The sequence below is a fragment of the Podarcis bocagei genome, assembly GCF_964188305.1.
Source record: "Podarcis bocagei genome assembly, chromosome: 16".
In the NCBI taxonomy this organism is placed as follows: Eukaryota; Metazoa; Chordata; class Lepidosauria; order Squamata; family Lacertidae; genus Podarcis; species Podarcis bocagei.
The window spans coordinates 30717268-30743785 of record NC_138142.1 but is presented as its reverse complement, the minus strand read 5'-3'; the positions used below and the strand labels follow the sequence as shown (position 1 = coordinate 30743785).

Genomic DNA, 26518 nt, shown 5'->3' with positions numbered 1-26518 from the left:
TTCTGTAAATCCAGGACTGTCCCTGGAAAATAGGGACACTTGGAGGGTCTGATACAATACATTTTAAAATGCACACATTTTAAGAGCAGATGTAACAGCACAATGGCCTCTCAGCTCGTGGTTGGCCTAATTCCCGAATTTCCACTCACACACATTAGTGGTTTTTCATACACAACTACTTCATCCTCCTTGCAGGCCAGCAAGATCACAGCCCAAGGGCACATTCCAGCCAGGTAAATGTGCTCTGCAAAGGTGTGGCTTGGGGAAGTGGGTGTGGCCTATGAAGGGGTGTGGCCTAGACAGAGGACTGGAGGACCTCCTTTGTCCCCCAGTCCTAAGTTTTCCCACCCGCTCCTCTTCCTAAGAGGAGGAGTCGTCACTCTAGCCAGCCGACTCTGTAGCTGGCTGCCATTTTGAAAGCAGATCAGCCTGCCTGGCTCCTTGCTACAGCTTTAATTCCTCCCTAGGTGACTTCCTGGGGAAGTGGAACAAAATCCATGTTTTCCTGTTAAAAAATAATCATCATAATAAAGTAAAGCCATAAAGAGCCTCATCCCCACTGGAGATTTTCCGTTACCTTGTTGATTGATGACCCCCCCTCCACTTTGCTCCCCCTGGACGCTGTGTGCAGCTACCCATCAGTCACCGGGCTTGAAATGCTTACCGTTTCCCTGACCTGCAGGGGGGCCATCTGTCATTCTCCATAATAAAACAGGAATGGAGGTTTAATAAAGGAATAAATAGCAGCGGATCACTCCGTAAAGATGCTATAACTTTTATTCCTGGCTATAAAAACGGCGGAGGATGCCGGTGGAGTTGGAGGCAAGTAAACAAAAAAGGAGGAGCTGCCACCAAAGCCTAGACAAGGTGGGCAGGAGGCCGGAGCATTTGCCCTGGAATTGCCAAAGGAGAAGGTGCTGAAAGGGGGGGAATATTTGCAGCGGCCCTGGAAAAGCAACCCCACTCAGCTCCAAAGTGGGCCCCAAAGCATTTCCCTATTCAGAGTGAGGGCAGCATGGACCCAGGCGGCCGCGCCATCACTCCGAGTTGCCTTTGCTTGCTCTCTGCAATGTCACTGCACCGCTGGATCTGATTGGCTACGTATTCCCAGTGTTACCATCAGATTCGCTGATGTGATTCCCGATTAGCTGGGCTCGTCTAGTGAAGGGCTGAGGCAGCAACACAACGGGGAAGAATGGTTATGAACAGGCACATCAAAATAAGGCACATACACAGAAGAGGGCAGAGCAACAAGAGACTAGACAAAAGAGCCTGAAGTTGCTTGGGAAGGACCCAGAGAAGGAGGAGACTTAGAGAGCTGTGGGAAGTCCTTGCAACTGCCTCATTGGGGCAAGACCTACTGGGAAGAGTTGCTGTGATCACAAGGTCTGCGCTGTGTTGGTCTCTTTGAAAAAAGAGTTAATTTCATGGACGCCTCGTGTTTTATTGCTCCTGTTTTATTGCCTGACTCTGCCTCCTGACACCCATTGAGCTTCATGGCTGAGTGGGGATTCAAACCCTGGTCTCCCAGGGCTTAGTCCGACACTCTAACCACTATACCACACTGGCTTTCAGATGTGGGTGGCAGTCCCTCCCAGCTCTATCTTGGAATTGCGGGATTTGAACCCGGGACCCATATGCTCCTCCACGGAGCTACTGCACTTCTTCCTGGTGTCACGCAAGCGGAGAAGAAGGCAAGATCTGGACGGGAGGTGGCAAGGGCAATTGCCTGCTCTCATTGCAGCGTGAAAAGCCTGTAGATGGATGGCTCTAAAAGACACGAGGAGGATAAAGTCCTTACCCTTATAATCGCTGAGCATCGTCCTCTTAACCAGGAAGCCGATCCATAGTATGGATAATATCGCAGCACGCCTGCTGCTGGGGGGAGCAGGGAGGAAGCTGGCCGCAAAGACAAATGGGCTAATTACCGTCCATGATCGCAGTGATATATTCCCAATTGTGGCCATCAACCCGACAGGAGGGTGGAGAGAAACACAACTTTAAGTTGCCTCTTCAAAGAGCGCGAAGGCTCAGTTGCTATAGAAATGCAGAGATATTCACACAGTTTGCATGTACCACACACACATCCCCCTCACCTTGACTTGGGAAGGACCAACCTCCACCTGCTACAGAGGTGGAGGGCAGAATGCCGGATCGTACCAACGCAGGTTGCAGGAGGGGCTGAGGAGACAGACACAGCAGCTGTGATGATGGCCGCAACAACTAGATAGAGCTTCCATGTTCAAGGGCAGTCAACACGATAGCTAAATACCAGATACGGAAGCAGGGGCGTAGCAAGGGTTGCCAGTCCCCGGGGCCACACAGAGGGAGGGAAGCAGACAGAATATGCATGCGCATTCAGCTGCCTAATGGAGTCCTCCTCACCCAGATCATAGCCACAGAGACAGGAAAAGAAGAGTCACTTCATTGTCTGGAGAGGTCACTTCCTGCTTCGCACGGCGAAGATGTTTTCAACAGAGCCCAGCGACGGAAGCGTGCAGCTGTATTGACATTTTGTGCCCCTAACAATTTTGCGCCTGGGGCGACTGCCCCTGCGTCCCCCTTCGGTGCTATGCCACTGTGCTGGAGAATAGGCCATGGGCGAGGAGCATATGTAGACTTGGTTGTGGGGTTTTCCAGAAACATCAGCCTAGCCACAGTTGGAAACAGGACACTGGGGTAGGTGGACCTTTGATCTTGACTAGGGATCGGCAAACATTTTCAGCAGGGGGCCGGTCCACTGTCCCTCAGACCTTGTGGGGGGGGCGGACTATATTGGGGGGGGGCAAATTCCTATGCCCCACAAATAACCCAGAGATGCATTTTAAATAAAAAGACACATTCTACTCATGTAAAAACACAGTGATTTCCGGACCGTCCGTGGGCCGGATTTAGAAGGCAATTGGGCCTGATCTGGCCCCCGGGCCTTAGTTTGCCTACCCATGATCTTGACCAAACACAGCAGCTCGTTTGCTCTTATGGGGACAGGGGCATGTCAGCAGCATTCCTGATGGATGGATTTAATGTATTAGTTGCCCAGCACAAGGGAGTCTCTACGCAGGGTTGCAAGCTGCCTGAAAGCTTAAATTCCATCAGATACCTGGGTGAAAAGGAACATAAGAAGAACCATGCTGGATCAGGCCAAACAGGGTCTGGAGGGCCAGGAACAACATCCATTAATTCATTGCAACCTTTCTGCCAAAGCACCTGAGTTGATTTGCAGTTTTGAGAAGCAGATCAAATGATATAACACATGAAGTTTTCCAGAGAGGGGGCAGCCAGACTGTTGTTGTTGTTGTTGTTGTTGTTGTTGTTGTTGTTGTTGTTGTCAAGGCTAGCCCACCCATGATGCAAAGCGAGGCAACAACCTCGGGCGGCAGGATCCACAGGGGCAACAAATGTGGCCTCCAAAAATTGCATCGCCTGCTCCCACTGCCACTGCAGCTGCGATGTTTGCTGTAGATTTCTTGGCACCGCCTCCTTGGCAGCATGCCTCTTTGGCACTGCCACCTCTACAGTGGCCTCTTGGCGAATGTGAAGCACTTCTGGTCTCCTCTCACCTCTAGGGAGGAAATGGGAGGCTGCCCTATGTGGTCCCCTGGGCTCTGCATCCACCTGACATGATTCAGAACAGACCCTTTTCTCCCACAACAGTCTCTGATTCCCAGTTCACGTAAGGATGATTTGATTCCCCTGTCCCCAAGTTCCCTATGTAGATCTTCACAAAGACCTTTGTTCCCATTGTAGATCTTTATTCCCACCCACCCCCCACCCCAATCTAGATCTTCACTCACCCCTTCTTCCCTGGAAGTGGGGTGGGGACGCCATGTTGTGCTTTGCCTCAGGTACCAAAATGCCTTGGAACAGCCCTAATTATTATTATCTTAAAAATCTGATTGCCTGCCAACCCACGGTTTTCTGAACAAAGGTTGAAGGCTGCCTTGAAAGAAAGTCTAAGGGAGTTGGGTTGGTTTATCCTGAGAGATGACATAATAACCACCATTAAATATTTGAAGGGCTGTCACAAAGATGATGGAGTGACATTGTTTTCTGCCGCCCTTTAGGGTCGGACCCAGACCAATGAATCCCAATTGCAGGAAAGGGGGTTTTCGCTCAACCTTAAGAGGATGTTCCTGACAGTATGAGCAGCTTGTCAGTGAAACAGACTGCCCCAGCTGCCGGTGAAAATCTCCTTTGCCAGAGGATTTGAAGTAGAAGCTGAATGGCCACATGTAGGTTCCTGTTCAGCTCAGATACACAGGAGCCTGTGATAGACCTGGCATCCTCCTCCATGGATCTGACAGGCTCTTTCCTTCTTCAAACAATCTACTTCCATCACAGTTTGTGGGAGTGAGTTCCATAAATTCACCACACCTTCCGACCAGGTCTGAAAGCTCCAGCTGGGTCAGAATGCAGCGGCTAGACTGGATGACCACATGTGACACTCATGCTAAAACATCAACACCTGCTGCCCAAATGCTACCAGGCCAACACCTTGGATACCCTAAAGACCACTTGAGGGTCCTTAGCCTGGTCACTGAGATCATTCCAGTGTTTCTCAACCTGTGGGTGCCCAGATGTTGTTGGACTACAACTCCCATCATTCCTAGCCAGCATGATCAGTGGTCAGGGATGATGGGAGTTGTAGTCCAACAACATCTGGGGACCCACGTTGAGAACCGCTGATTCAGAGGAACACTGCTAGTTGTTCCCCATGTTACAAAGACCCGACTGGCTTCAACTAGAAGTCTCTTGGCAGCTTTTCTTATACGATTACAGACCTATGCAGTTGTTGATTCCCCCCCCCCCCTTGAGCAGCCAGTCACTGGGAGGACTGTTCTGTACACAGTGGCGTAGCGTGGGTTGTCAGCACCCGGGGCAAGGCAAGTAATTTGCGCCCCCTAACCTGTGGATTTGCGCCCCCTAACCCATGGATTTGCGCCCCCTAACCCAAACCCCAGATGTTGCGCCCGGTGCAGCCGGGCCCCCCTGCACCCCCCACGCTACGCCACTGTCTGTACAGTACTGCTTTTAACGCTTGCTTTCTTTTTTTGCTAAAATATTTTTTTATATTGCTCTGCACAGCCCTGACATTTTATGAGAGGGTGGTTATAAATACTTTTATAAATAAAGCAACATAGAGATATGCTCTCTTTCCTTGGCATATCAAATAAGTCTAGCTTTTTCTGAATTCTAGCTTTTATTTTATTTTATTCTTAAAAAAAACTGCAACAAAATGTTGCCGTTTGGCCCACAGGGCGCCCTATCTATTCCATTCTCCTTTTTCTCCTTCCCCAACAGGAAGTTGCCCATAAACCTTTGCCTTTGATCACAAGAAGCCCAAAACATTCCAGCGTTCCTTCTGGGGAAGGTGTTTCTCCATCCCTTGGGCTGCCTGAAACCGTTCTCTTCTGCATCCCTTTCAGCTTCATGTTACGGTACTTATTTTTTAATTTTGGGGGGAGATTGTGCAATCAGAACCGTACAGGGTTTTCATAATGTGGCTGCAGAACAGAACAGCCCACACAGAATATTTATACCTCCTAATTACGACGGCTTCTGTTATTAGTAGACGGGGGTGGGGGTTGGTAATTAAACAAGCCCAGGCTTCAAGGCCACCTGAACGAAACAGGGAAGGAAGAATCTCTAGATCCTGGGACTCTAAGATCAGTGGCTAGAAACCGGGGACTAAGATGTCAGGGATGCGCAGGTGCTGGTATGTAGATGGTTGCTGCTTTGTTTTCTTGCGTTAAGTAGAGAATGAAAGACAAAGAGAGCTGACCCAAATTTCCAAGGCATTAACTACACGGACGGCGAATTATATACATACACGGTACAGGGAGTGCCTCTGCGTAATGGTGGCTCCATTCTGCCACCTAGTGGCCGATGTACACGGCAGCCCAGGCCCTAACTCAGAGCTGGGCAGAGGGCCAGCTGTTTTGGCAGAGCCTCCCTTAAGGCTTCTGTTCCAGATGCGCAGAAGCTTTTGCCCCAAACACACCTGAAATAGGAGGAGGTTGCACGCATGCAATGGTGGCTGTGTTAGCAGAAAGATGCGCACGCTTTAACCCCGGAGAGTTTCGAAGCCAGTATTGGCTTTAACACTTTTCTTTCTGCTTTTTTAATGAAGAAATCCAAATATATTTTGCATGCACAATGAAAGGAAGTTGAGCAATTAGCTCTCACACCTGGCTTGGACACAGTACCTAAGAATAGTCTTGTAACAGGGAGAAGGATCCATTTCGTACAACAGCAGCGGGGGGCGGGTGGAGAGAACGTTTCCTGCCCGAGGGCCACTTTGTCTCCGGGTCAACTTTCCGAGGGCCACATGCCAGGGCCTGGTGAAGCCAGAAGCAAAAGTGGGTGGAGCAATGAATGGAATTTTTGCCCTTGTGCAGTAGGATAGTTTCAACACGTGTCTTTTTCACCCCCCCATAAATTTTTGTTCGTTTTCAAACAATTTAACCAATTCCATTCAATTTCAATCCAGTACCTGAAGCCCCATCCTTATTTCCATGATGCTTCTAATTCAAATCATTTATCTCCTGCCATAAATGGAATATTTCTCTAAAACATGTACCCTACATTGGATTCCTTTATCAGTCCTGCCTGCCATTTCATTTGGCTATAATATTTTCTCAGGTCCATGGGGGTCCCTTCCAACTCTATGATCTTTGATCCTAGGTCCAGTCGAGGTGGGTGGAGTCAGTCCAGGACCCGGAGGCTGAAAAGTCTGCCCCTGGCATTTCAGGGATTTGCAGCCACACACAGACCCAGCAAGTCTTGCCCTGAAAAGATGTTCTGCTTCTGCACCCTAGAATGGATCGTGCTGAGAACTGCTATCTCTAGGAGCGACAGGAGAAATTGTTGTTCCCCTTCTTTTTCCTAACCTTCCAGCGACAATGCTTTGCACACCTAACACTTTCCCTGCAAGGCTTAATTTTTGATGGGGTGCTATTTTGTTTGGTCTCCATGGATCTGTGTCATGGCAAAAGAGGTTACATATTATGCTTGCTTATTTGCAGAGGGTCTTCTTATGTGGATTTCTTCTTACTGGAAAGGGGGGGCGAGGAAAGGAAAGGGAGATGGGGAAACAAGATGGGCAGATAGATGTTGTCATTCCTCCAATAGAGGTAAATCGGTCGGGATCAATAATTCAACACATTCCAAACAGGTTGGTTTGTCCCAGGAGTAATCCGTCTTAATAGTCGCTCGTGGAGATGATAAGTGGTGAATAATTTAGCGTGCACACACGCACACCCAAACACACGCGCGCCAGCACAGGCGCTTCCCCGCTGTAATTAAAGCGTGTGAAACTTCGTTTGTTATACAAAATTATTGCTGAATAATTCAGATCCTCAGTAATTACTAAACGGCGGAGGAATTCGCCAGCAGAAAGGTGCCCCTTCGGAGGCTGAGTCTAGGAGGGATTTGCAACACAGCCAATTACCTCTGAACCGCGCGCATGATTTAAACCCACGGTGACCTGGGGATTTTCAGACATCTCCAATCTGATTTTTTTAAAAAAGCTTTCATCTATTTATCTTAAACTAATGATTCCTAATATTGTCCTAGGCACTGTCTAAATTAAATACAGACAGAGCTATCCCGGCATAATTTACACCAGGGGGATAACTGTTCCTGCTCCCAAACCCATTCAGGAGCGTGGCTGGCCCAAGCCTAGCAGACCTGCTATGATCTCACCATCGTTGTTTCACCAGAAGGAGTGGCGACGGTTTCCTCAGCTATGCCTAAAACCTTCCAAGCGATCTGAGGTTACAGGATAAGGAGGAAATCAAGATGCCGGCAAGTTCTTTCTTTTTTTTAGTATAATTTTTTTCTTAAATTATTCAACCGTTTTCACAATAATCTTCACCTCAAGTAGTGACATTGTTTCATAAATTGACTTCCCACCCCCACCCCCACTCCTACTTAAACCTTTATATTTGTATCTATTACCGAAAGCTTCTCTATTACACTTATTCTATCATTTTCCTTCTGTTGCTCTTATCTCGAATCCTGCCCACAGTTTCATTTGACTGTAGTATTTTTTTAAAAAAATATTCCACAAAAGGCCTTCAATCGAAATGCTGGCAAATTCATACAAAAGTGTTCCAGTGACACCAGTCCACTCTAGGGAGGTCCATTACGGAGAATGGGTCAGTCACCGACCGCCCCCACCTGCCTATCTTCTTACTTGCAATAATCCCAGGGGGTGGTCCTGCCCGGTCAACCTGCCTCCTCCTCAGTGTTGCCCTTTGCAGAACTCAGAAGGGAGGAAGAGAAGGATGGGGGACAAACCTAGACTTGGTTGCCTCTGCCTATCGCTGATTCTGGCTCCACCTCTCTTACAGGCCTTCCTTTCATCTGCCCTGCCAGTTCCAAAGGTCGCCAGCCCTGACTGCCCCATAGGGCTCATGTCAGGATGTCCACATCCTCATTTCCCACCATCACTTCCCCATTATTTACACCCTGGCAACTGTGTCCAGCTTTCAAAGTTCCCGGCAAGTCGCTGGCATGAAAAGTCCTTTGCTTCCTCTCTCCTGCTGAGGAAAGGAGAAGATGAGCACACATTTCTTGTTTTTCTTTCCACCTTCCTTATCTTATAAGAACATTCACTCGCCTCTCGCAGGCAGTCGGGTCAACAACAGCATCACCCTCGCAAGACACAGCCTGGCTCTGCATCACAACCATGGGCAATTGTGTGAATATGGTGAGTCCTGCGTCTCAGTGCTGCCCTTCTTCTTCTTCTTCTTCTTCTTCTTCTTCTTCTTCTTCTTCTTCGTCTTCGTCTTCGTCTTCTCCTTCTCCTTCTCCTTCTTCTCCTCCTCCTCCTCCTCCTCCTTCTTTTTCTTCTGTGATCACTCGTAGCCAAGTAAGATTGTCTTCCATAAACACGTTTTTAAGAGTGAGTCCATAAGTGACTGTGGAGGCCAATTCTGGATTCATACATCCTTCCACAGTGGGGACATATGGTAGGTTTCTGGGCAGGAGTTGATCATGGTGAGGGTTTGCCAAGCATGCCTTTCTCTTAGCACATTTCTCCCTTTCATCCTGAGCATCTTCAAAGTCAATGACACCTTTGGTAAGGGCTGTTCTCCTACTGGAGTGCTCTCAGGCCAGTGTTTCCCTGTTGTCGCTCTTATGGAAGTCTAGACTCTAGAACCATTCCCCTTTAAATAGGGGGTCCACTGATAAGACCATTAAATGGGACTGAGTCTGATTTCAGTCACATCAAAAATGTGGCCTTCTGTTCTACTGTGCCTGGGGTCCTAGATGTCCAACCTTAAGCCCTGCACTGACAGTACCATTTCAGGGTCTTCCTACTAATGCTGAACTGGAAGGTTCTAAAGAAAAAGAGAGAAGTTTTGGGCTTGAATTTGGGGTGGGTGAGAGGTCATCAGCAAAAGAGAGGCTGAAACGGCCTTCCTATTTGAGGCAGGGGGTAATGTTATTCTGGGACAGTTTGGAAAACTTTTCCCCCAGCTTGAGGGTCTTTCTGGGCAACCTTCCCAGTGGTGGCTGGAGATGGAAGCGAAAGAGGGCAGGGAAAATGGTAATTTCCACCTCGGTAAAGTAGGTTAGGTTCAATATGCACCTCCACAACCCTCTCTATCCTGCGTAGAAGAAAAGCAAGAGGTGTCCTCAGAGTTTGAGGACATGTTCAACTGACAGATAAAGGATCCAATGAAATCAGGCCCCCGTTAGCTGCCTCTGCCAATCAGAACAGGCAGCACCATGCTGGAGAAAGTGGGGCCAGGGATGGGACTCAGGGTTGCTGTTGACATCAGTCTGTCTCAATATTAATAATAATAATAATAATAATAATAATAATAATAATAATAATAATATATTTATACCCTGCCCATCTGGCTGGGTCTCCCCAGCCACCCTGGGTGGCTTCCAACAAAGTATTAAAATACAGTGGTCTGTTAAACATTAAAAGCTTCCCTAATCAGGCCTGCCTTCAGATGTCTTCTGAAAGTCTGGTATTTGTTCTTCTCTTTGACATCTGGTGGGAGGGTGTTCCACAGGGCGGGTGCCACTGCCGAGAAGGCCCTCTGCCTGGTTCCCTGTAACTTGGCTTCTCGCAGTGAGGGAACCGCCAGAAGGCCCTCGGCGCTGGACCTCAGTGTCCGGGCAGAACGATGGGGGTGGAGACGCTCCTTCGGCTATACTGGGCCGAGGCCATTTAGAGCTTTAAAGGTCAGCACCAACACTTTGAATTGTGCTCGGAAACGTACAATGGAGTGCGCCTCTGCGTGCAAAGTCAAACCGCTGGAGAATCGCAGCACCTGCTGTGGCTGCAGAGACCGGTAACTTGTAACAGCTGCCTCCTGTGTTGTTTTTGCTGCGTTATCAGCACTGATGTAACCTCTCAGGGGTGCAAGTCTGGGCAAGTGTGCATGAACGTCCTGGGCTGCCCATATGACAAGACGACCCCCCCCCTCTTTCCTTGCTGATGTGGTCCAAAGAAAAGCAGAGCAATATGTTTGACACCAGCTTGGCTGCAGGAGTTGCTAGAAGGAGGCATACTCCATGTTTGTGTAGGGCTTGCTCCTTAGCCTATTCTTCCTCCAAAGATGACCCACAAGGCAGCAGGTACAGATTTTTATTCACAGTTTACTCTCCCAAATGAACGTAGCCACAAGACAGCAGAGGTTTAGCTACGGAGTTTTCCTTCTCCTTGATTGGCAGGTTGACAAGCCCCGTCTGCCCCTCACTTCCCTCTCCACAGCAGAAGCCACCTTCAGTGCAAAGCAGACTCAGTATAAAGCAGATATATTTGTTCAAGATTGTAGTATATTGGGTGATTTAGTGCTTTTAAATTGGGATTTAAGAGGATATTTTATGTGCCATGAGAGAGAAAGATGGAAGGAGGAAAAACGTCTTGCTGAGCCCCCACCCCCCACCCCCTGCTCTGGAAATAACAATATTTATATAAACTAACAAGAAAGCCAGAGAAAGAGGCTGAGCAATCAATCCATAAACACTGAAATATCAATATAGAAAATGACCCTGTTATACGACATCGTTCAAGGCAGCAAACTGCATCGCTCTTGACGACACCCTCCTTAATTTCTGCAGCTAAATTTGCAAGTAAAGCCACTTTGGGTACAATGGCTGGGCTGCTCTGGCAGGGTTCCGGTTTTTGTCTCGAGGATCACAGAACTGTAGCATTGGGAGGGAGCCCAAGGGTCATCTAGCCCAACCCCCTGGAAAGTCTTGACAACTGCATAATCCGCTTGCGAAATTTGTTGTTATAAGGTATGCTATTCATAGACTCATAGAACCATAGAATCATAAGAGTTGGAAGGGAATCTGAGGGTCATCTAGTCTAACCCCCTGTGATGCAGGAATATCTACCTGTCTCTTATGGGAATCGAACCTGTGACCTTGTTGTTATCAGCACCAGGCTTAGTCTAACCAACGGAGCTATAGCAGTCATCAGCCTATAGGGGAAAAGGAGATTTGCTAGACAAATTCTCAGAGAATAAGTCTATCAAGGTAGGAACATAGGGAGATGCCTTACATGGAGTCAGACTATTGGTCCAGCTACCTCAGTACTAGGGACGTGGGTGGCGCTGTGGGTTAAACCACAGAGCCTAGGACTTGCCGATCAGAAGGTCGGTGGTTCGAATCCCCGCGACGGGGTGAGCTCCCGTTGCTTGGTCCCTGCTCCTGCCAACCTAGCAGTTCGAAAGCATGTCAAAGTCCAAGTAGATAAATAGGTACCGCTCTGGCGGGAAGGTAAACGGCATTTCGGTGCGCTGCTCTGGTTCGCCAGAAACGGCTTAGTCATGCTGGCCACATGACCCGGAAGCTGTACGCTGGCTCCCTCGGCCAATAAAGCAAGATGAGCGCTGCAACCCCCAAGTTGTCCACGACTGGACCTAATGGTCAGGGGTCCCTTTACCTTTACCTCAGTACTGCCTGCACTGACTGGCAGCAGCTCTCCGGGGTTTCAGACAGAGAGCGTCTCCCGGCCCTACCTGGAGATGCCATTTGGGACTGAACAGAGACCTTCTGCATGCAAAGCAGCTGAGTGATGGCCTTCCTCTCTCTTCCTCCATCTTCAGAGGACGTTTACCTCCAATTACTGGCGGGGGAGGCCTGTTGCTCATGGGGGGCACCTGACTGGTCGCTGTGCAAAACAGCACACAGGAATAGTGTTGATCTTTGGTCTAGAATGAGCCAGGCTCACTTGCTGGTCTAAATGCTCCAGGGCTGCTTCTGAGTCTTTATTACAACGTGCCTCCTTGCTTTATGCTGTGCTCTGTATTTCACTGATTTTATTGAGTTTGCGATTTAGCCATTGTACTTTCTTTTAACGATCCCACCCTTTGAAATCCTTTGGAAGCCAGCTTGAAATCTTTTCAAAAATGAAAAGATGGGAGTTTGCAATGTTTCGAATGAATAAAATCAGAGGGAAGGAAGGAAGGAGTAGGAATTGGGGGTGCAAAGGAAGAAAGAGGAAGAGCGCTTCCTGGCGACCTGTTTATTGAGCATTCATCCTGATTTATTTGCCCGGGAGATTAGATGACGTCGGAGCATTTGCCTGTGGGGAAGTTATGCAATGTCGTATCATCACACAATCACTATGCCACACCTTCCCAGTGAATTTCCTTATTGCAAGGAGTCTGGTCTTTGGAGAAAGTAGATTTGTTCAGAGCCAAATGCAACCTGAATCTGCCAGTATGTGACAGAAGCCTCATCTCTATTACAGTGGTACCTCAGGTTACAGACGCTTCAGGTTACAGATGCTTCAGGTTACAGACTCCGCTAACCCAGAAATAGTACCTTGGGTTAAGAACTTTGCTTCAGGATGAGAACAGAAATAGCGTGGCAGCAGCAGCTATTAGCTAAAGTGGTACCTCAGGTTAAGAACGGACCTCCGGAAAGAATTAAGTTCTTAACCTGAGGTACCACTGTATACAGTGTAAGCACGGTTATACTATTTAAAGAAGAAAGAATCATGGGAAGTGTAGTTCGTAAAGGGTGCTGAGGGTCCTGAGGAGACCCCACCCACATTCCCCTCACAGGACTACAGCATGCAGAGTTCCCTGGGGAGACGGAGCAATTGTTACACCACTCCTGGAATTTTCACTCTGTGGGGGGAACCAATGGCTCCTAACAACTCTCAGCACCCATAAGAAAATGTGCTGCTTTCAGCTGAGCAGTCGATTCATCAATCACTCCCTAGTTTTACATATGCACTCACGGGGTCTGAACTGGCACTGACCCTTGAGGGTCATACTGGACAGCTCACAATCATAGAATTCACAAGGGTCATCTAGTTCAACTTCCTGTAATGCAAGAACCACAGCTAAATAAAAATTATTATTATTATTATTATTATTATTATTATTATTATTATTATTATTATTAAATTTATTATTTATACCCCGCCCATCTGGCTGGGTTTCCCCAGCCACTCTGGGCAACTCCCAATAGAATATTAAAACATGATAAGACATCAAACATTTAAAACTTCCCTAATCAGGGCTGCCTTCAGATGTCTTCTAAAAGTCAAATACAGTAGTTGTTTATTTCCGTGACATCCAATGGAAGGGCGTTCCACAGGGCGGGTGCCACTACCAAGAAGGCCCTCTACCTGGCTCCCTGTAACCTCACTTCTCGCAGTGAGGGAACCGCCAGAAGGCCCTCAGAGCTGGGCTCTTGCAGATGGCTATCCAACCTCTTCTTTAAAAACCCCAACCATCTGAGGGAGTCCATTTTACCGTTGAACAGCTCTTACCCTCAGAAAGTTCTTCCCAATATTTAGTCAGAATCTACTTTCTTGGAATTTGAACCCGTTGATTCAGATCCTACCCTCTGGAGCAGCAGAAAACAAGCTTGCACCCATCTTCCATGTGACAGGCTTTTAGCTATTTGAAGGTGGCTATTGTACCACCTCTCAGTCTTCTCTTCTCCAGGCTAAATATACCCAACTCCCTCAACCATTCCTCATAAGGCTTGGCTTCCAGACCCTTCCACCATCCTCTGCAAACACTCCAGCTTGTCAATATTTTCTTAAACTGCGGTGTCCAGAACTGGACGCAGTACTTGATGAAGGTGTTGGCTGTGCAGCAGCTGTGGGGGGAAAAGGCGAATTCCATGCAAGGGATCATTAGGAAAGAAATTGAAAATTAAGCTGCCAATATCACAATGCCTTTGTACAAATCTATGGTGACGCCACACATGGAATACTCTGTACAGGTCGAAAAGTATGCTGTGGAGATGGGGGCAAGGTTCAGAAAAGAGCAAGATAAATAATCAAGGGGTTGGATGAAGGCAAGTTACAACATATTGGGCTTTTTAGCACAGAAGAAAAGGCGAGCTGGAGGGGAGAACACAAGAGGTGTGGGAAGAGAGCACAGACAAGATGTTTTCTTCCTTTTTCACAGTACGAGAATTCAGGAACATCCTCGGAAGCTGGAAGCTTCCTAGAACTGTAGACATTACATAGAATCATAGACATTGGACCATCTAATCCAACCCACTGCAATGCCAGAATATGCAGTTATCCCGTACAGGGCTCAAACCTGCAAGCTTGGTGTTATCAGCACCACGTTCTATCCTAGACAGACCAAAGAAAATACTACTTCACACAGTGAATAGTTCAATTATGGAATCTGCTCCCATAAGAGGCAGCAATAGCCATGAACTTGGGTGGATAAGGGTTAGATAAAACCCATGGAGTATTCAGCTATCAACCCGTCATGATGGCCATGCGCTCTGTCCTGTGTCGAAGGCAATATGTCTCTGAATGGCAGTTTCTGACAATCAGCAGTGGGGAGAGAGCTGATGTTGCACTCAGGGCTTCTCATCTGCATCTGGCGGGGGAAGAAAATCTTGCATTTGTATGTTCTTAGAGAGAAAGGAAGGAAGGAAGGAAGGAAGGAAGGAAGGAAGGAAGGAAGGGAGGAAGGAAGGAAGGAAGGAGGGAGGGAAGGAGGGAGGGAGGGAGGGAGAGAGAGAAAGAAAGAAAGAAAGAAAGAAAGAAAGAAAGAAAGAAAGAAAGAAAGAAAGAAAGAAAGACTTAGGCTAGATTTAACCAAAGTCTGGTTGAGGAAGAGTTGGATGAGACCAGCTAGGCATCTCATTCCAATTCAACCCTGCAATCTTATCTGAATCTCAGGAGACCTAGTGAAAAATTGTTCCATCTTCGTTCACACTAGGAAGGAGATCCCAAGGGTGCAGGAAGGAAGATTATTATATTTATAAAATAGCCACTCTTCACACGCTGAGGCGATTGGGGGGGAATATAAATGAAACCATTTTCATTCAGCAACCAGTATGCAGACCTAAATCAGCCCTTAATTTCTACAAATTAGAAATAACAGGCCTTCAGTTTGTCTGGAAACCTCCAGTCTCTGATCACCAGAGTCTCTTTAGAGAGGAAAACTGTGTATTAGCAATGAGAAAAAAATGCATTCTGCTTTGTTCAGCTCTGACTTAATAGGGTTGAGCACTTTCTAAAGCATACTATTTAAAAAAAGAAAGAAGCACAAAGGCTAAGGCTGCAAGCCTGTAGCCACTAATCTCAAAAGACATGTGTAATTTGCACTGTAAGAGAATGATCTAGCGCAAGGGTTTCCAAACTCCCCCCGCCCCGCGACCACTTGAAAATTACCGAGGGTCTTAGAGGACCACTTAATGGTTTATCTGCCCATTGTAGCAATTGTAATGGACTGTGCTGGGTGATTTATAATAGTATTTTATTGCTCCTTTTAGGCTATAGTCAACTAATGTTTACTCAGAGTAGACCCACTGAAATGAATAACTATGGCTAATGTAGATCTATTAATTTCCAATGGGTCTACTCCAAGTACAGTAAAGGTTTAGTTAACTATAACTATTTTTTGTTTACATTTCAGTGTGGATTCAAACTGTAACACAATAAAGTACAACAACAACAACAACAACAATAATAATAATAATAATAATAATAATAATAATAATAATAGTTTATTATTTGTACCCCGCCCATCTGGCTGGGCTTCCCCAGCCACTCTGGGCGGCTTCCACAAAAACCAAAAAAAACCACTAAAATATCATACATTAAAAACTTCCCTGAACAGGGCTGCCTTAAGATGTCTTCTGAATGTCAGGTAGTTGTTTATCGTTTTGACATCTGATGGGAGGGCGTTCCACAGGGCGGGCGCCACTACCGAAAAGGCCCTCTGCCTGGTTCCCTGTAGCTTTGCTTCTCGCAATGAGGGAACCGCCAGAAGGCCCTCGGCGCTGGACCTCAGCGCCCGGGCAGAACGATGGGGGTGGAGACGCTCCTTCAGGTATACTGGGCCGAGGCTTTAAAGGTCAACACCAGCACTTTGAATTGTGCTTGGAAACGTACTGGGAGCCAATGTAGGTCTTTCAAGACCGGTGTTATGTGGTCTCGGTGGCCGCCCCCAGTCACCAGTCACCAGAAACGGAAGAAGCAATGAAAATGCAATTAAAAATCAATATGAATATTTAATCTGATAGGTGTGCTATCTCCCATCTACTACCACAAATTCACAGACTGAGGCTGGATCTACACAGATATTTTTAAAAAACTGCTATGAAAAGAACCGCTATGAAAAAATATAGCTCCCAGTGCAATTTACCATTGACTTTGGATCGCTACTCTACAGCGCCATCTGGTGTCACATTTTTATAACACATTTATAATGTTATACCCGTATTTTCCGCTCTATAACACGCACCCGACCATAACACGCACATAGTTTTTAGAGGAGGAAAACAAGAAAAAAAATATTATAACGAAACAGTGGATGTATGATTTTTGTGGTTCATGCTGTGGCCACAGACATGTGATCTGATGGTGAGTTTGGGGTAGCCCAATGCAAAAATCCTGAGGATCCTTGTGGATCCATGCTTTGTAACCACATTTTTGCACCACTGCGGCCCCAGGCAACAGTGGGTGCGTGATATTTTTGGTGCAAGCTGTAGCCATGGACATGCTATGTGATCTGATGGTGAATTTGGGGTGACCCAGTGCAAAAACCCTGAGGATCCATGTGGATCCGTGCTTTGTAACCATGTTTTAGGTGGGAAGGGAAGGGAAAGCGCTCAAGGGACAAGGAGCACGCGAGGGGTGGGTGGAGAAGGATGCTGCTAATAATGCAGAAGAGGGGTATAAGAGGAGAAGGCTCCTCTCCTCTCCCGCTTTGCTCCTTTAAAGCAAGCAGGCTCCCTGTCCCTCTCTCCTCCCCACTCAGCGGCTCTTCTCCCGCTTTGCTGTTTCAAAGCGAGCCACAGAGGAGGGAAGAGAAACCATGGATCCTCTGCTCACGACTGCAGCAGATCCCCCCGCCACCCGTAGGCATTCGCTCCATAACACGCACAGACATTTCCCTTTACTTTCTAGGAGGAAAAAAGTGAGTGTTATGGTGCAAAAAAATATGGTCATTGACCTGTGTAGCGGAGTCCACTCTGTGAATGAATCTCTTGTTGGTTTATTTGGGAATCCCTAATCTAGGAGTGTTTTAGTTTGAATCTTGTCTCTGCCAAGCACCCAGTAGGTAGCCTTGGTCAAACCTCAGTTCTCCCCCTCACCACATCTGTCATATGAGGAAAATAACAGCAGCCTACCATGTGCTCCATGTCAATTTCATGTCTTATATATTAAGTCAATCCTGTTCCATTTCTGCATATGTTAGATTTTTTATAAAAAATGCATGAAAATGAGTATTACAAAATATGTATTTACTAGGGATGTGCAAGGGCCTAAGATTTGCCTTGAATCTGTGTTTTTAAATAATAATAAAATTCAATCTATTTCTGAGGCACTCTGTTTTCTCCTTGATCTATGTTTTAAGTTCCGAATCACTCTCTATATAATATATAATATAGAATATTATATTATATTATATTATATTATATTATATTATATCTATATAATTTATAATATAAGTTCTATGTTCCTCACTCGTTCTTATGGCAGATCTAAAACTATCTATGCTTTCTTTCTTTTGCTATAAGCAGATGAAATTTGCAGGTACAGGAGCTCCGCTCCCCAGTGGATTACTCCAGCCAAATTGCAGGCACATAGGTTCAGGAGCCTTCAAGTAGATGAGGTTAAAAAGGGATTACCGTATTTTTCTGTGTATAACACACCCCCATGTATAAGATTGCCCCTATTCTGGGGGACTCCAAATTAAGAAAATGGAGGGAGATTGCCCAGAGTTGTTGAGCTCTTTTGAGCAGATTGCCAAAAATAGCTCACCCGCCAGACCAACGCTGCCAATCACACGCATCACCAAAGCCACCAATCGCCCGCCCAATTGGTGCAGCGGCAGCCAATCAACAGCAGCCCTTGTCACAGCCACCAATCACCCGCCCAATCGCCGCTGACAATCTCCTGCTCGCGGCTGCAACCCATCGTCCCTCGCCCCTCTGCACTATCCATGTATAAGATGACCCCCAATTTTTAACATTATTTTATAATTAAAAAAACATTGTGTTATACATGGAAAACTACGGTAACTCTTCCCAATAATCCAAGTTAGGGCAGTGACTTTCTTAGGTCAACTAAAACTCAAAAATCCACTGCCCAGCTCAGCTTTCAAGGTGAAGCTGTCTTGAATGCTGCTATAATGGGTTTGAGTTACTCGTGCGTAAACTGTCCCCGTTAGGGAGCTTAATTGCCTGGGTTAAACCGTCCTGACTGCACAGCCCATCTCAGCGTGGCTGCCTCAGTCGCTAGCAGAATCTGTCTGTGGGCGTTTCTTAAACCTTTTCCAGCATAAAAGCTGTTTGACTCCCAGTCGTCTCCGCCTCTCACTGCGCGGGAGTCTTCTGCGCAGGGAGGGCGTGGGTAGTTGAGGACCAGTGCTCTCCTCACTGATGTCCAGGGAAGAATCCCGGAGCTCTCCCCCCGCTTCCCCCATTTGCCCTCCTGGATCCTTGGTGTTACGCCGATTTCCTTCCCCCTCTACCAAGCTGCGTCTCCCCCTGGTGCTGGTACCTTCTCCTGCAGAATTGGGGAGCCTCGCCTTCTCCTTTCGCTCTGATGTCAGTTCCCTGACAGCTGCCTGCAGGATGCTGAAGAGCTCTACAATGATGGTGGCTATGGCTCAAGTAGAGCAGCATATTGGTTTTTTAAAAGTTAAATGAAGTATTCAACGTAAAACAATTACTACCCACTGCTCTGCTTTAGTAAAATAAATAAACAAATCCAGAACATTCCAGGCTCCACAGGCAGCATTCAAGACAGCCTCACTTCATGAAAGCCCCATGGACCTAGAGTAGAGAAACTCAGAGACATAGGGAAGCATAGAGAGACAGGGGACAGAAAAGTGAAGAGCGATACAAGGCTTTGTGGGGGGCCAAATATGACCCAGATGCTCTATTGATATTGTGGGTTGACTTGGGAAGGGTAAAATCACTCCTCAATTTGTGTTGTTCTCCAGCCCCAGTACTGCATTCTGCTATGTTTGGGTGAACCAAGAACTGCATCACAAAACCCAGACAAGTATGAAATCCAAAAAGTAATTTCATTCTGATCCACACATTTGTCCAAGAGATGCAAATCAGGCCAGCCCACGTCAGAATTCACAAAATTTGGATTTCCTAAATTCAAATGCCCGTTACTGTATTGTATTGTATTTGCGATGTGCAAATATTACTGACCTACTGTCGTCTTCTGCTTCCGTTGTTGTTTTTAAGCAACGTTCTAAAAATAAAAATGGATACGTGGATCAGTTTTTAAAACAGAAGTTTCATACGCAGTGCTTTGCAAGCAAGAAACACATGTTTATATTCCAGTTGTTATGAAATGCAAAAAAAGGTGTGCTTTCATCCAGGGATGATAACAGAACTGCCAGACCCTGAACTTGGGAACACGGAGAGAAATACCTTTCCATTATCCAAAGATAACTACATTTCACTTCACACATCAACAGAACTATTCCTCTCCTCTTGGACACGCTTTTAAATAGCTGATCGCTGTCTCCATCCGCTCTGCCAAAACTTCCCTCCCCTAATTGCATAGAGCCCCCGAGCACTACCAGACCCTGAAATACATCCCCTGACTCTTCCTCGCGCTTGAGCTGGTGGAACATCTTTCTGCCTCTTATTCTCTGCAAGCCCGCCCTGGCAATAGCTCAAGGTGCTCCAAATAATTGTCCTGCCCTGTGTTGCTAAATCTCTTAAAGCAACTAAACTGGTTGCCGGTTGTTTTCTGGGCCAAATTCAAGGTGCTTTCTTAGACATTCTAAGCCCAAGAAGGAAATGTTATTCCACACTGAGTTGAGCTGCCTGTGCTCTAACGCCAGAAGACAGGTGCTCCTGATGGTCCTACCTCAGTTTGAGGAGTGTGGCACAGAGGCCCAGGAAAGGGCCTTCTCAGTGGTGGCTCCTCATATTTGGAGCGCCCTGTCTGGCTTCATCTCTTTATACTTTTCAGGTGGGCTGTTAGGACAAACCTTTTCCAGCAGGGTGTTTTGAGGAAAAGAGACCCAACCGCTGCCTCTAGTAGCAGTAATAACCACCGTTGTTTGCTGACTTGTTGCTATGTATGTTTTAAAAGCAGGCCCCCCAACCTTCATTCCTCCATATGTTTTGGACTACAATTCCCATCATCCCTTACCACTTGTCCTGTTAGCTAGGGATCATGGGAGTTGTAGGCCAAAAAATCTAGAGGGCTGCAGATTGGAGATGCCTGATTTAAAGGATTCTGCTGCTTTTATTTTATTTATTTTCCCCCTCTGTTTGCCTGTTGTAAACTGCCCTTGGGTTGCGCCAAGGGTGTTAGTACGGTCAAAAGAAAGGGTCTAAATGCTTAAAAGAAGATAAAGGTGGCAACAGCCTCTGAAACAATGAACCCAGTTCCTGCGTTAATGCAACTGGCATGTGCTGGACATCTCTCTCTCTCCCACCCCCACCCCCAATGGAAAGTGTTTTCATGAGAACGCAAGTCCAGACAGGGCAAAATTGGCAGCCTTCCTAGGACAATCTCTGAGTTTGTTTGCACTGTGGAGTCACAGGGGAGACTGGCCCTGCCAGGCCATTGTTCTCGACTGTTAATTACCGTCAAAACAGAAATAATTTGTTTTGTTCCTGGAGAGTCTGGTGTGGATTCTGTGATTAGAGGAGGCCTTTCCTTCTGAAGCTGTGTGTCTTGCCAGCGTACAAACACATAACATAAGGAATTCACTTGCCAGAAGATGGGGGCGGCAATTTAGCTTAGAACTGGAAAATATCAGATCTGGGCCAACCCAGGGAATACCCATCCCAATCCTATCAGCTTCCTCCCCTTCCTTGGTCTCAGCCTTGCCTTTGTACAAATGAGCAGGGAGGAGAATGGGGACCAAACGGAAACGAGTTGGTTCTGCTGAGGGCTGGGCAGCCCATGAGGTGGACTGAAGCAGCCATCTTGGGGGGTGGAATCCCATGCTGCAGCTTCTGCTGAGATCTCGCCGCCAGCCACTGCCACACAACCACAGCAAGCAAGGCCTCAGCGGAGGGCGCAGCCTCTCTCCATCTCACCTCAGGCAGCGAAATGGGACAGGCCATCCTTAGATTTGTCTGCCATTTACCTTGGTTCCACTTCCTGTCAGGCTTCCTGCTGTCTGTTCTATCAGTCCTAAAGGAAACCAGCCTCCAACTGGTGTTTTCTTTTTTCTGGTGATTTACGTAGGTGGACCTAAGTTACACTGGGACCCTTTAGGAAAGTTCCTTGGTGTAGTGAAATGGGTCCATTTGAGGCCCAGGGAGGGCATGGCTGTACTGAGATTGTGCAGAGGCTTTTGGAGTCTGATGCAAAGTCATAGGCCTGACAGAAGCTTTCAGGCTATCTATTAGGCCTGTTGCACTGACATCATTGCCAAAACTCAAGCTTCCATTTTCATAGAATGGTAGAGTTGGAAGGAATCCTGTGGGTCATCTGGTCCAACCGAGGACTCTCAACTAAAGCATCCATTTTGTCAAAGCTTAGCCAGCTGACAGACTGCTTTGCCCACACTTAATATTTCCTGCTACTCGCTAGAGATGAAAATGGATTCAGTTTGCCTCCAAAAGGCAGGCTTCTCCTAATCTGGAGTTTCCAAAACAATCTGAGAACTGAAACACAGCCATCCCTTGAAATTTGTGCTTGCCTGAATTTTGCAATGTAGTTCACCGGCCAAAAAAAGGGGGAAAGAAACTGCATAGTGTTCAATAGGCAGCCTATTGGTGAAAATAATGCATTGCATTAAGGAGAATTGCTTTGTACATGTATGTTAGGCAAGATTGCATACAGAAATGTACACATCCAGAGAAGTTTGCACTAAGATGCTGATGATTTCCACGGGGACTTAAAACAAAACCTGCAAACTGGTGTGGAAATGTGGTTCACCCATCTTTGTTCCTCCTGGTCCTCTGATCCAGGGTTCACTGCCCCCCTTCTGCAAGTTGAGCCAGTCTCCAAAACTTTGCTCCCCTCTTTCCCCAGACCACCTAGTATGCAACAAACAGAACTCCCAGGCAATTTGCTTGTTTAAGAAAAGGCTAAGGTGGGAAATAAATTTCCATTAATTCAGAGCCGCAGCCTGACAGGAGAGGCATAAAGTTATCAAAGCAAATATGAAGGAGGGAGGCTCATTTACATGCTAGCTGAGTGTGTCCTTCAGTGATGACTTTTTGGACCAATAGATCTACTGCTCCTTGAGATCTTCAAGCTGTGTGTGTGTGTGTGTGTGTGCACATGCACACGCACATGTGTACACAACTATTTTCCTACACCTTTCCCCACAAAATGCTTCCCTACATCCAAGAATGCCTGATCAGTCTTTCAAAGGCTTAGTTTGTGTAAGAGATGCAGCTAACTCATATTTTTATTTTTATTTAATTTCTATACCGCCCTATACTCGAAGGTCCCAGACCTTTATCTGACACCAGAAGAAGGAGCACTCCTGCCTGCCAATGTCCTCCCCCTCCTTAGTCTCAGTCTTGCCCTTTGCATACCCTGCAAGTGTACTGAGGGAAAAAGGGGACATCCCATTTTCTATCACAAGAGAACGGCGGCCATTTTGGTTGTTGTGATCTCATGCGATTTTACGGCAGTAACCCCACCCTACCCCGCGAAAAAGCATCTTTTTCAGGGCTGCAATTTCGTGTGGTGCCACCAAAGCACATGGGGATAATAACTAGAATTATTTGCCTCTGCCTGCCATTGGTTCTGGCTTCACCTATCAGTGGCTCTGGCTCCACTTCCTGTTGGGCTCCCTGCCTTCTGCCCCACGGGTCGCAATGGGGCACCATACATCACTGCACAAAACTACAGTTAGCCAGGGCCTGATAGATATAAGAGGTGGTCTCAGCTGCAAAGCCCATCCTTCTCGGAATGGAAACAAAGAGAAGTTAAGTCAAAAGCTACAAGCAGAGAAAATTGTGGCCCTGCCTTTCAAGCCCAGGTAGCAGGCATCCCTTCCCAAATGCAATTACTTTGGGTGAATATGACAAGCAAAAATGAATGCCAAGCTTCCCACCAACAGCCAATAAATCCAGCTCAGGGTGGTTTATGGCTCTCCCTCCCTGATCCTCCAGACAGAAATTGACCTCGAATGTTTATGTTATCTTAAGTCTGGAGAAACAGGGAAGCGTTTGAAGTACGGGTCTGCAGGAAGAAACAAACTTCATTTGGCGGACCTCAAGGCGGCATCCCTGAGTTGTTCCCCAAGTCCAGCAGGGACCAGTCCAGAACTGCTTTGCTTCAGCAAGGTGGCTCCCAAGGCCATCCTTTCCAAAAGCCAAAGGAAGCCACTTGGCTCAGGCAGCAGATTAGGCAGTGGAGGCTGGTTCAAATGGGACCAACCGTGGTTTTCCCTTGGCCAGCCGCCACCTGCCTGCTTCCTTTTTTTCCCAACCAGGCTCTTCTGGCCAGCTTCCTCCTCCTTAGACTCAATGATGCCTTTCTAGAACATGGCAGGAAGATGGAGAATGAAGGGAATGGAATTGGAATGGCTCTGCTCTGCCTCCACCTAATTTTTGACACCCTGCCTCCCACCCTGCCAATGGGCACCAGCCACCACTAAGATTTTGTTGGTTGGTTGGTTGGTTGCAATTCTATCCCATCTTATTTCTGCAAAAAGCTCAAGATGGTGTACATGGTGTGTCCTGTCCCCCCATCTCATTTAAATCCCTACCAACCCAGACTCTGCAACCGTCTCACCAGGCACCTTCATTATACACTTTAGGCACCAGGCAAAAACATTCCTCTTCAAACAGGTCTTTGGCTGATTGACATTTCAAGCCCTTGTGGGATGGGAGGAGGTTATTGGTTTGTTGTTGTCCTTAATTTTATTATGTATTTTGTGGGTTTTTTTTATCTTGTATTTTTATGTTGTGAACTGCCCAGAGATCTATAGATGAAAGGTGGTATACAAATAGAATAGAATAGAATAGAATAGAATAGAATAGCCCTGTGAGGTAGGTTAGGCGGAAAAGCAATGACTGGCCCAAGGTCACCCATGGAGCTCCATGGCCAAGTAGGGGTTTGAACCCTGGTCTTCTAGGCCCTAGTCCAACACTCTAACCACCACACCACACTGGAGGCAGATCTACACTCATGGTTTTTAACGTTCGCAATGCATTATTAAAATGTGACACCAGAGGTCTCTGTGGAGCAACCAGAAACCAGGTAGACAGTGTTTCAACTATAGACTCATTATACTTCTACAGACTTTCAAAGTTTGAGACGTGTGTTCTTTTGATTTCAAATATATTAGAGAATTTACAAGTGTACACAATTTGTTTTTGTTGTATATTATGCAACAATAATTGTAGTGATATCTAGTATGCTGGTCTTTGTGTTGCTTGTGCTGTTTATTGGCTCTCAGGAGAGGCAGCAAAGGAACATAGGAAGCTGTCTTACACTGAGTCAAGCCGCTGGTCCTGGTACAGTATTGCCAACCCTAACTGGCAGCAGCTCCCTGGGGCTTCTGGTAAGCGTCTCCCCCCACCTAGAGACACCATTTGGGATTGAGCTTGGGCCCTTCCACATGCAAAGCAGATGCTCCACCCCTGAGCCAGCTAAAGACCTTCCCCATGCAACTGCTTCTGGTGACATCATCCATGCATTTGCGTTTGGCTGAACTAGTTCTGCTTATTTTATTTTTGTTAAGGGTGCTCTCTAAACCTCTGTGTTGTGTCTCGCCCTTTTTTCAGGACAGGAGTCCAAGCCATGTCCTGGAATCTGCAGACTTTGCAGACCTGCTGGCCACCTGGACTGAGTATTATCCCTACGAAGACACCACGCTCGCTGACAGCGCTCTCCCTGCACCGTGTTACAGCACATTTTGCTCCTCGGTCGGCGGCGTCATCCCGACGTTCCTGGTGGTGGCCGGCACTTTGGGCATCCTCGGCAGTCTCGCCCTGGCCATCGCCTTGGTCATGTGCTTCCGGCTCTGGGAGCAAACCGGACTCATTCTCACAACGCTGTCAACTGCCCTCTTTGCCACCATCTTGCCGTTTTTCGCGGCTGGGATCAGCTGGGGCTGGACCTTCGGGGACGGGCTCTGCCAGGCGGCACAGGCCATGAAGTATGGGTGCCAGTTTGCCCAAGGGCTCTTGGTGGCTGCCTGTGTGTGTCCAGCGCCCAAGGCCACCCTTCCTGGCTGCCTCTTGCCTCTCGTTCTCTGGGTCACAGGCTTCCTGCTTGCAATCCCCGTAGCCGTGATCCACGGCACAGGTAAAGACGGGGAAGCAATATGTGCCCTGAGACAGGCACCTGAGCTGCTCTGGTGGTCTCTCACTCACGTCATCTTCTGGATAGCTGTTTTCTACATCCTCCCAGTGGGGGTCGCTCTGGCCAAGGTGGCGCTGAAGTGGGAGAGAGCTGGGTGGCACCCACCCGCAGTCATCACTTGGCTCTTCTACCTTCTCTGGGCGCCGTATGGAGTGGCCCTGATCCTGGACAAGCTGCTGCAGATGAACTTGCTCACCCATACTTGCAGCTTGCAAGAGCATCTCAGCTACTTCCTGGGGCTATCCGAGGGGCTGGGGGTCCTCCACTGCATTCTGTGCCCCTTCTTAGTTCTAGGGATGGTCATCCGTCACCGAAGGGCTGCCCAATGAGGCAGGCAATAAATTCGGGAGGGGGGTGTCCAACTACAATCAACAGAGCTTTAATCTACAGATCATTTTGTATCTGCTTCTGCCTCTGCAACAAAGCCTGGAGGGTGGCGGACTTCCTTAGAATTTCCTAGTAGCCAAGCTTGCTAAATAAATAAAGTTCTGCGGTCAGGCAATCCCAATTCTGCTTCCAGAAATGGAGGATTCTGCAATGTGAATTCTGCAAAAAAAAATGGGCTATTCTGCCTCTGAAAATTGAAGCGAGGCCACATTGTGCAGGGGTAATGAAGCACATGCCACATACCGCAAGTTTGGAAATTTTATTCAGACATCCTTTCAGCCAGTGAGAGACCTACATTTTGGGGGCCCTGAAACATTAAATGTTATGAGGACCACTTTGCAACCAGCAACAAGGTCTGAGTAACCACTGTTATTGTTAAAAAAAAATAACTACTAC

At 47.2% G+C, this 26518-nt stretch overlaps 1 protein-coding gene across 1 annotated transcript; it reads left to right on the top strand.

Moving 5' to 3' along the window:
- The first annotated feature begins 7903 nt into the window (after positions 1-7903).
- ACKR1 (atypical chemokine receptor 1 (Duffy blood group)) lies at positions 7904-26243 on the top strand. Its single transcript, XM_081174247.1, has 2 exons — positions 7904-8713; positions 25156-26243. The coding sequence occupies exons 1-2, from the start codon at positions 8693-8695 to the stop codon at positions 26062-26064; spliced, it is 930 nt and encodes a 309-aa protein (XP_081030373.1). The 5' UTR covers positions 7904-8692; the 3' UTR covers positions 26065-26243.
- Positions 26244-26518: the final 275 nt, after the last annotated feature.